The 11,343-nt window shown below is 46.5% G+C and overlaps 2 protein-coding genes across 2 annotated transcripts; one reads left to right on the forward strand and one right to left on the reverse strand.

The window, feature by feature from the left end:
- Window positions 1–367: 367 nt before the first annotated feature.
- Window positions 368–1,483, reverse strand: H6S33_011793 (uncharacterized protein; the record flags this gene model as incomplete). The annotated part of the gene is made up of 3 exons (XM_044843134.1): window positions 368–423; window positions 494–1,067; window positions 1,295–1,483. 3 exons carry the CDS (start codon window positions 1,481–1,483, stop codon window positions 368–370), a joined length of 819 nt encoding a protein of 272 aa, XP_044695461.1.
- A 1,018-nt stretch (window positions 1,484–2,501) lies between these two features.
- H6S33_011794 (uncharacterized protein) lies at window positions 2,502–10,829 on the forward strand (the record flags this gene model as incomplete). Its single annotated transcript, XM_044843135.1, has 7 exons — window positions 2,502–4,170; window positions 4,280–9,440; window positions 9,501–9,742; window positions 9,805–10,079; window positions 10,136–10,264; window positions 10,332–10,584; window positions 10,654–10,829. The coding sequence occupies 7 exons, from the start codon at window positions 2,502–2,504 to the stop codon at window positions 10,827–10,829; spliced, it is 7,905 nt and encodes a 2,634-aa protein (XP_044695462.1).
- Window positions 10,830–11,343: the final 514 nt, after the last annotated feature.

The raw sequence follows: 11,343 nt of genomic DNA on the forward strand, positions 1-11,343 counted from the left end.
TTTTTTTTACCCTTTCTTCCTACAGCTGAACTTGACAAAGATGTAGAGAGGTCGCCTCGCTTCCGTTTGTGCCGATTGTTACTTTTTTGGGATAGATCCTTTGAATCCCCTTCCCAGCTAACGGCCGAGCTAACGAAAGGTCCCTCGGAATCAGACCCATCAGCATAATTAATAAATTTCGGTTCTGTATTGAGGCTCTTTGTCTGTTCTGCATTTTTCCTTGCATGGTGTGCATGGGGTTTCGGTATCTTTTTTTTCTTTTGAGCTGAAGACCCTAAAGACCCCCGGGTTGGGCTTTGGGGGTGGTTTGCGTCCGGTTTCTTTTTTTGACTTTTACGCTCAGGAAACCGGAGATCATCAAACGTATTCAGATGATCTGCATAGGCTTGAGTTGTGAATAGCAGCTGCGAAACGTCTTGTGAGCTGATATCGCCACTATAGACATCAGTTTGCGATCGTATTTCGAGTATTTCGTCATCTGAAATCTCGTCACCTGTTGACACCTTTGAGGACGCGGATGGCTTATTCGAACTCTTCCTTGACAAAGATATATATTCGCTCAATGAGAATTCTCTCCCAGAGCGCGCCTTCCTCGGCAGATCCGATAAAAGTGATTTGAGGTCCACTTTTGAAGACACACTCGTTGGATTCCCCCTCACGTCTGAGCATTTACCAGGAAGGAATGCAAATTCCGTGATAAAAAATATTGGTTCGGGCATAGGGAGAAATTCGGCGTCAGTATTTTTATTTCCTATTCCCGGGCCTTGTTTTATAGACTTGTCACCCATATTATTTTGGATTTCTTTTTTACCCGTTTCCCTACCCTGAGATGCTGGTTTATCCGCGATTTGGGACCGATATCTAACACCTTCCCAGAACAACTTTCCATCGACTCCAGGAAAGTAGATATCGTAGGATATGACTTTTATAATACCTCCCATGATAGTTGAGATCTTGGTGTTAGAGGAAGTCTCGTGTTTCTGTCTAGCGTCGGAGGAAACTTTGCAGGCGATTTTAACCTTCTTATCAGTCAAGACAGCAGTGCAAGGGTCCTCGGTGGGGTCAATCTATTCATCAATATTGTAGTGTTAGAGAAGACGGAGCAAACTGTGTCTGGGGAAAGAAAGAATGAAAGCTCCATGACAAAAACAATCTCAGATATCTGGGTTTTTCCCTAAGAATTTTACTTCGATGCGGTTGAACGAAAGTTATGTATGTTTGGTAATCATCATATGAAATGGCAGAGTTATATGCGGGTGAATGAGATAGGGTGGAAAGGATTTGGAAAACGTACTTCAATGACCTGTAATAACTTTCCAGTACCACCTAGGAGTCGAAGTTCTCCAGACGGCCCAATTTTATTGAGGATTTCATCATGATCAGCTTTAAGAGACTCCGGATCCACATCTCGTCTTTCAAGAGCGTCGTTTAATTTCTTGATAATGGTGCTTGATACCCAGGCTTCCCGAAGCGCACGAGCCATTTGAGATAAATCTGACGTGCTATTGCATCACACGATGCTGTAGTTGATTGTTATAGCGGTAGTAGAGCTCTTACTTGGTGATTGTCGCGTCGTCCGTCGTCTCACCTGAATCCTGGGCATGCCCACGCGTTATAATTAGCTCACTTTGAGATAACGACGAGACGCGCTACCTGAGGCTACATGTAGGCACCTACAGACTACATGTACTCTACTACTACTAGAGTAAAATAAACAACACCATATACCCAGCACCGGCAATTAGGCGGTATTGTTTTAGAAAACTTAAGAACATGTAGAGTATGTTTTCTGGGAAGCACATCAGTCAAGACAATGATCCTATGATCTTGATTAAGGCGCCTAAAGCACGTGTGCTTAGCGCAGGGTTTACTTGTGTGATTATGTCAGCTCGACATCAAAAAGCAAGCTTTTGAATAGCAAGGAGCCGTCATGTGCAACTCAATCTACAATCCAATAGATAGCTGCCGTGGGATAACAGTACGTGATTCGCCTTGCAGAGGCCTGAACTGTCATGGTACAGGCATTTTCTACCTTACCTACTCGAGCAACGTACGTTCCAGAACCATATTTCTGTCCCACTACCTATCAGTTCCATACATCAACAACTCAAAATCCTCTTTCTGCGAGTCGGTAGTTCAGTGACTCCCAAAGTTCTACTCCAGTTCTAACAGCCTAGTTGTCTTTGTCACGGGTTTATTATACAGAGGAACCTTGTGCATCGTGAGATACTGCGGATTCTAAACCCGTGCCGCGACTTGCTTAATCCATCAAACAGCGGTCAAGTGAGCTTGCCTACCCCACTTCTCACCTATACCCAAACTTATATGCTCTTCGCCTCCGAAGCAACCCCGTTATAAGATCTGTTTATTCGTACTGTGGCTACAAAAAGCGATTTGAACCCGGGTTTGAAATGTTTTCCTTTCGGCGGGCAGAGGCGGACCCCCAATCAGCCTCAGCTATCCCGGACCATGTTATAGAACGCCCACGACGTGGCTCGGTGATGTCGCTCTCGCAAACTTTATATTCTCTTGACTCCACGCCTCCGCCGCCAGCAGATTTAGAACAAATCCACGCCTCCTCGTCTCAAGCTCCTGGGCTTACATCGTTCTCACTCGCATCCCCACCCAGCGGTTCCACAGAACAGCTCTCATTCAATAATCTATACTCGCGAGTCAAACGTGTTGCTTCAGCAGTCAGGGATGTTGTTAGTGTTCCAGTGCGAGATGGAGCTTCGAGGATGTCACTTGGCTCGATAGGCAGCGACAGGTATCAAGGACATGCAGATAGCAGAGACTCGTTCATGTCTTCAGCGACAATTGATTCTGAGGATTCGAACTACCCAGTGCTACCCACATCACATTTATCACCTATAAAATCTCAATTTGGCAAACATTCGAGGATCACCTCTTCATCCTCTCTCCAGTCATCCTCTAGAGTATCAAGTAACAACTCCATGGCGAGCACTGCCATCGCCGGGGATTATGCTCCCCCGGCTGCATTGAGGAAAGTTAATCTTCGTGCCTCAAATTCAGGAGCTCCCGTCCCCTCATTGGCTCCAATAACTGTATTCAGAGATGGGGATGGTTCTGAATTTGTTTCCCTCACTAGTCCTGGGCTAGGTGTGAAAGGGATGTCAGATGTCAGTCGAAAAGATAATGAGGCCAACCTTCAAAACTCGGCGAAAGAGAAAGCAGCGGGGGTTCAAAGGACAACTGTGAATGCGCTACTCGGAGCAGCTGGAACGGTAGTAGGTGGGACGGTTGGATACCCGCCTTTACCGGTAAGTAAAACAGTTGAGGATGAAAGTGGTGCCCGAGCAGAGAATGATGAAGAGTCCAACAGCTCGGCATCAGAGGAGGATGGGGGGGCTATTAGTGATAGTAGTGACGATGATATTGTTTTGCTGAACTCCAGGCTACCAGGCGGTCACGAAGGTGGCAAAATCGGAACCTATGGCAGTAAGGCAATAAAGGTTGCTGGACCTTCCTCTGAGAACCAGCCAGTTTCAGTCCAAAGATCAAGTAAAGACATACCTGCACCACTCAATATTAATAATTCCAATCATTTGCCCCCTTCCACGACCGGTAGCGATGTAGCTAGCAGAACGTCATTAGAGTCAAACGCTGCCTCATTTGTAAACAACCGTCTTCAATCCCCGGGCACAAGTCCATCCGCTATGAATTTACCACCAAAGGGTGACAAAAGTTCGCCATCCTCAAATCAACAAAATTTCCCTGGAAAGCTTTCCCTGCCACCACCAAATTCTCCCATGGCTGGAAGCGGAGAAACTGCCAGAAAGCAAAGACCAACAGTATCAAGAATCAGCACAGATCAAGCCAGTCTACTTCCAGGGTTCTCTGTTACTCGTGATGCAAGCTCAGAGTCAGGATCCAGTCAGGACGCGACTTCAACGGCAGATGTTGGGAAACATAGTGGGGGCTCTTCAATGTATCAATATAGAGAAGGGTTTCAAGATGGAATGGTCAACGGGGGGAACACAGGCCCAAATGGGGGTGTGGGAACAGGAAATTCAGAAGCTGTCAGCCAAGCTTTGAGACAACTTAGAATGGGTAATCTAACTAGCGACTTTTGGATGAAAGATGAGCTCTGCAAGGAATGCTTCTTATGCGCGAATACTTTTGGAGTTTTTCGAAGGAAACACCATTGCCGTAAGTTACTGCTCGGTTTACTTTTGGAGAATTTCCCTTTACTCTTCTATCTTATTCTATTTTTATTTACAATATTCAAAACATCACTGACCGTAGTTTTGTTTGGTAGGGCTTTGCGGTCAAATATTTTGTTCGAAGTGCACTACCTTGATATCTGGGGACAGGTTTCAACATCAAGGATCTATGCGAGTCTGTAGTCCATGTCTTGAGATTGTCAACGAGTATCAAGACGAATCAGAATCAGAGGACGATTTCTCACCAGCATCCGTTTTCCACATCCACCAGCCCATCGATCAACGGCACGAAATGCAGTCTGGTCCTGGGAGTGTAGTCGGTACCCCAATAGGAGGACCTATGACACCTGGTTTCAGCATGCCTAGAGAGTCACGTCCCGCAACTACGCCGTTAATGGCAATCCCAGCATCCAGAATCACTGCTGGAAGCAATCCAAATAGACGTTCTCAGATCCTGGAAATAAACGCTGAGATACCATCACCCCCTCGGCCCCCCTCCTCACGATCTGGAAAGTCACCCATGTCGTTTTCTAGACCACTCACTGCAAATGCTTTGAAGCTCCCTCAACATGGCCACTCACATTCCCATTCACATCACCACCATCACAAACACCAACATTCCCGCTCGCATCGATGGTTCCCGGCCGCAAACGCAAACGAACGGGCGCCTTTCCACCGAAACGTGGCTGACGAACTCGGGTCACAGGGAGCCCTCCCCGCGTTTCATTCAGATAGCATCATCGATCCAGATTTGGCGCCTTATATGAGTGATGATGCTAGCGACGATGAACAAATGAGCATATTTGCAACGATCGCACCCAAATATGGAGAGGCATTTGGGAATCTGTTTTCAACTTCTGCCACTGGTTCACAGAGTGGTCAGGCCGGAGGCATCTCTTTGGGGTTAAACGGGGCTACTTCTACAATGTCAAAGATCAGAAGAGCTGCTAGTATTAATGGAATCAATGCGCTTTTGAATGCCGGTGGTAGTGATAATGGCAAGTCCGGGTTACTGCCCCCCACTAGATCATCTAGGAAACGCAACTCGAGTTTCCTTGGAAATATTCAACCCCGACCAGTTACCAGAGGAAAGGGACACCGCAATCTCATGCGATCGCTAGTGGGGAGTGTCAGCGATGCGTCCGCATTTGGTGGGGCTGGGAGCAGTGCCATGCCTTCTCCTCGCGCCTCAAGAAGTGCATCCATGCGAGGACCTCTAGCACCATCTATCGAGCTCAACACAGCGAGCCTGCAACATGTTCGAACCCTGCTTCGCCAGTTACTTGGTGATGCGAACATCAAGGAAGTCGACAAATGGGAGCGGGCACTCATGCCAATTCTACTCAAAAGCACCGATGATTTGAACCCCGACATCCGCAGTGGTGACATTATCGATATTCGCCACTATGTCAAGGTCAAGAAAATTCCTGGTGGAAAACCTGGCGATACAACTTATGTTTCTGGTGTCGTGTTTACCAAGAATTTGGCGTTAAAGAGTATGCCACGGAACATAGCACATCCAAGAATAGTCGTTGTCACCTTCCCGATCGAGTACCAGCGACACCAACAGCAGCTCATGAGTCTCGAGCCAGTTATTGCACAAGAGAAAGACTATCTTCAGAAAATGGTTGCTCGTATAACTTCTCTAAGGCCAACGCTGCTTCTTGTTGAGAAAAACATCTCCGGTGTTGCTCTCCAACTTCTCGCGCAGGCTAATGTAGCAACAACACATCTTGTAAAGCCATCAGTAATCGAAGCTGTGGCTAGATGTGCTGGTGCAGACATTTGTTCGTCGGTTGACAAGCTACTACTTCATAATTTCCGAGTCGGCCGGTGTGCTTCCTTTGACGTCAAGACATTTGTGCATGAGGACATACCAGAAAAGAAGAAGACATTTATGTACCTTTCCGGTTGTCCAAAGGAGCTCGGCTGTACAATTGTGTTGAGGGGAGGTGATATGGAAACGCTGGCAGTCCTCAAGCAAATTACGGAGATGATGATTTATGTCGTTTACAACTTAAAACTTGAGACTTGCTTAATGCGAGATGAGTTTGTGAATATTCCCTCAAGTTCTTCCATTGCGCCTGCGCCAACAGCGGTTCCTACAGCTGCCCCGCAAACTGACGTACCAACTGCTGCTTTCGACGACCCAGAGAAAACGCTCTCGACCGAAGATGGCCAAGAAAACCTGGCTGCATCTGAAAATCAGGAGAAGTCGCCAAATTCCGGATCGGAAGAGTCTGAGCGTATGGCAGGTGGAGTGCCAGATGATATTCCCAGCCCAACTTACTATGAAGATATGGTGAAAAATCACGAGACAAAGGTTCTTTCTGCATCACCCTTTGTTAAGTACATGCAGCCATATCTTTTAATGCGAGCGAGGGAACTCGAAAGAAAATTGGTGTATCTGAAGAGACTAAGAGATAGTCAAGTGGTTGAAGATGACGAACCAACGGAGTTTGGGTCTGACGGTAGGGTTGGGGAGTTGGAGGAACATGTTGAAAACGAGAAATCCGCCGATCCAGATAAACCCGTGGAAAAGTTTGAGTTGATTCAGCCAGAGATGGTCGATGCAAATGTTAAGAATGGAACCAAAAAGATGGTAGAGGTACTGCGAGCAATCCACGATGCAGAATACGACAAAGCACTTCATGTCTATGAAACCCAGAAAAAACAGTGGGAGAATTACTTATCCCAGTATGACGATCTGTTTGATCCCTACGCTCATCAGAATATCGCCATACTATACAGTTTGGTGTGCACATTAACCACTGTTCCCTGTGAAGGGCCAGAACTTCGCAGGTTAGAGTTTTATTTCCAAGGCATGGATTGGCCACTCGGTAAATCAGATTGTACCCTGGGACAGTATGTTGAACTTCTCTGCGACACTGCGAATAAACGATGCGAATCGGATACCTGCGACAAGAAGATGATTGATCACCACCGATCTTATGTCCACGGTCAAGCTCGGGTCAGTGTCCTAGTAAGCGACAAAATGGCATGCCCTATCCAGGGCATGCAGGATACAATTCTCATGTGGAGTTACTGTAAAGTATGTCCGAATACTAATACTCCCGCCATCCCAATGTCTGAGAGCACCTGGAAATACTCATTCGGCAAATACCTTGAGCTTGCTTTCTGGAGTTCCGAAATGAAATTGAGGGCAGGGAATTGTCCACACGATTTGAACCGCGATCACGTTAGGTGTTTTGGCTATAGAGGCTTAACAGTGGTTTTCCAATATGATCCCATTGATTTGCTAGAGATCGTCGTCCCTCGCACGAAAATCACGTATAAGCCAGAGATCGACCTACGGATTAAGAACGAGCAGTATTTGCAGCATGAAGAAAGGACAGACCGTTTCTTCTCGTCGGTAAAGTCTCGCCTAAAGAGTATCAATATAGACTCTGTGGCCGCCGATAAAATCGATGCTTGCAAAGCAGAAATCGAAACGCTCACAACCCAAGCAGAAAATGAGCATAGCTGGCTGATCAAAAAACTTCAAGAAAAGTACAACAAGTCCAAGTACTTCGAGATCATACCGCTTAATAGGGCTCTGCGAGCTTTGCAAGAAAGAGTGGTCGACTGGGATGCAAGGTTCAATGCCTTCGATAACAACTACTTTCCGTCAGAAAAGGATATCCGCAGATTGGCAACACTCCAACTCAAGAAGATATTTATCGACAACCCTTCTACGCCTAACCTACAACCCGGTGAACGTACACCAACGCCTGAAAAGGAAGATATTGGTAAAGCTACTTCTATTGTAGATGGGTCTGCAGAAGTGGTCACCTCTCCGACCGAGATGTCGTCAAAGCAGGCACACGATGTTCTTGCGTCAGTCGTTGAGGAGGATATCGAGAATAGTAAAGGGAAGTCTGCTAAGAATGAAAAGGAGGACAGTACGGAAGATAACGAGGATACGTCTAGTATAACTACTGTCACTCCGGAGCCGATTTCTGGCCAGGGGGAGCTCGGCCAATCTGAAAATATGGATCACTTGACTCCCAGGCAGGAAACCCCTCTTGAGCAAGCAGCTCTAAAGACCGTATCACCGGAACCATCCGCGCCGAATAGCCCCATAGCCCCTATCCATCCGAAGATCAGGTCTAGCCCAGCACTTGTAGAATCAGAAGGGGCGAAATCAGATGACGATACCCCAGGCCAACCCGCAAAGAACTCTGGTCCCAGGGCATCCTTTGAGGATTCCAGGGTATCCTTTGATGGCCCCAGGGCATCCTTTGAGAGTCCTCGGACATCCCTTGAGGGCTCTCGGAGGTCTCTTGAGGGCTCTCGAAAATCACTTGAGGGTCCCAGAACATCTCTTGAGCGACTATCTTCAGAGCGTGAGCGACCCACTAACCACATGTCATCAATTCCGAGGTTTGTAGATGCAAGGCGAAAGCTTGTAGCACCTCCACTCAATAGGACGCAATCTACCCCACATGTACCTCAACGAAAGGGTTCGGATGGAGTCCCGTCGGGACTGAGGCCTCTAACTCATACACCATCATTCCCCCTCAAGAAACCCTCGGTGACTGAGGCTATTCGGAAGCATAATGCGGAAAAGGCAAAGTCTGGTAAGGGGCCGGAAAAGTTTCGCTTCGCTTCACTAAACAAGAAACCTCCTCAATTGAGGGACACGCAGATTCCTCGTTCAGTTCCGACACCAAGACGCAAAGACACCAAGGTCACGGCGATAGCGAAACAAATAAAACAGCTCGAACAACTCAGTAGGGAGTTTGAGAAAGAGAGGGTAAGAGAGAAACGTCTCTCTGCCGCTAAGAGGACCAGGGCACTTCCGGTAGCGACTTCTAGGCCCATAGTCGAAGTTTACCGTAACGTCGCGGAAGCCGTTGAAGAGGTTTCCGATGAGGAACCTCCTGAGCCCATGCCCCCTAGTCGGGAAACCAGTAATATGACTATAAGCACGGAATCAGCAATTCAAACTGAGTCTCCGGAGGAGTTTTCTCCTCCTGCAATCACGATGACCCCCGAACCTGTTGAGGAGCAGATTGAGGAGTATCATGCACAACCGAATCAAATGATCCAATCTGATGCGGACATGAGTGATGGTGAAATATCCTTTTCGAGTGATCATGAAGCCAATATCCAGCCACCTATTATAGACGTGCTTCCGCCAAATCCAGATACACCTCTAATCCAGAAGCATGAGAAATCAGCCTGGACAAAAATGCTCTCAAATTTCTGGGCTGAGCGGTCTGCAAGTGGATGGTCTTCACTTGAGTACCCACTGTACGTCCTCTAATGGAAATATTTTACCCTAAGTTGGCAATGCTAACTTTACAAATACAGTCATCCGACAGATCATGTTTTCAACGACTCTGATGTTATTGTCCGTGAAGATGAACCTAGCTCTCTCATTGCGTTTGCTCTCAACTGTGAGGATTATGCCACCAAGCTTGATGCCATTCGTAGCGCGGATGAAGGGCCAACGAGCTCAGAGGACTGTGCTCGTCCAACTGCATTTAATGTAGATGAACATCCTGAGCTTGAAAGGTCACTACTCAGAACCACTGGAACACATCTCAAATACCGTGCGTTTCACTTTCTCCCGTCATTCTATTCGAACCAATACTAATACCATTTTATGTAACAGAGTTTCAAGAGGGTTCGGCTAAGATGTTCTGCAAAATCTTTTTCGCAGAACAGTTTGATGCGCTGAGAAGAAACTGCGGTGTTGCTGATCGATACGTTGAGTCTTTGTCGCGATGTATCAAATGGGATTCTAAAGGAGGAAAAACCAAGTCCGTTTTCCTGAAGACCCAGGACGAGCGGTTCGTGTTGAAGGCCTTGGCGCCAATTGAGACGGCCGCGTTCATCAAATTTGCACCTGCATATTTCCAGTTCATGGCAGAAGCATTTTTCCACGAGGTGAGTTTTGGTTGCGGTGCGCACAGACGAGTGATGGTTACTGATGAGCGAATTAGCTTCCAACTGTTATTGCCAAGATGTTGGGATTCTACCAGATCATGATCAAGAACCCGACAACGGGAATAGAAATCAAATGGGACGTTTTAGTGATGGAGAACCTTTTCTATGACCGCAAGACTACGAGGGTAAGCAAGATATCAAAAAGAAAAGAAAAACCTGTTTACTAGCCAATCACTGACTTTCTTGTCTTAGATTTTTGATCTCAAAGGTTCTATGCGCAATCGATACACGCAGTCAACTGGCGATCAGAATGAGGTTCTCCTCGATGAGAACATGATAGAATTCATATACGAGTCGCCACTGTTTGTCAGAGAACATTCCAAGAAGCTACTTCGAGCATCTCTGTGGAACGATACTTTGTTCTTATCGAGGCAGAATGTGATGGACTACTCACTAATGATTGGAATCGACGAGGTCAGGAAAGAGCTTTGCGTTGGCATCATTGGTGCGTATAACCCACTTTCTGCAAGAAGCCTTAATCATGCTCGGCAGCCTTGTCTGACAGCTACGCTAGACTGCATACGTACCTTTACGTGGGACAAGAAGCTTGAGAGCTGGGTGAAGGAAAAGGGTTTCGCAGGCGGTGGAAACAAAAAGCCAACTGTCACCAGTCCTCGAGAGTACAAACATCGCTTCCGTGAGGCTATGGAACGATATGTTCTAGAAGCGCCAAGGTTTGCCTGTTCCTAAGAAGTGTTGTTTATATTAAATTGTGCGCGAGGCTCACCGGGTGGCAAATGCATTACATAGCTGTTGGCACTTGTTTCCCACAAATTACATAGGGGCGATTCCTGTTCGGCTTCATCACCCACCACAGCAAACTTCGGGCATAGAAGATAATAATAATAACAACATTAACGAGGATAACATTAATAATTAGCTAACTAACGGGAGCTTAAGGGATGGAATTCATTTTATTTATATATTTTCCGGGGCTAAATAATAGGGCGAACGAAATCTTGTTTGGCTCATGAAAAAGGGAAATGAGGGGAAGGGAGGGGACTAATATCCTATTGTATTCTATTATTTCCATGTTTTATTTGTTTTGTTTTTGTTTTGTAAAAACCTGGCGTTGGGATAATAAGGCGTGGGGGGAAACATTTGTATTGGGGTTTTTTCTTGCTTCTAACGAATGGAACGACAAATATTATGACAATGCAATGTGGACGGTATGAGGCTCCAGCCGCTGCTAGATACATACCCT

Source organism: Morchella sextelata, assembly GCF_020137385.1.
Source record: "Morchella sextelata strain SCLS chromosome Unknown scls_7, whole genome shotgun sequence".
Classification (NCBI taxonomy): Eukaryota; Fungi; Ascomycota; class Pezizomycetes; order Pezizales; family Morchellaceae; genus Morchella; species Morchella sextelata.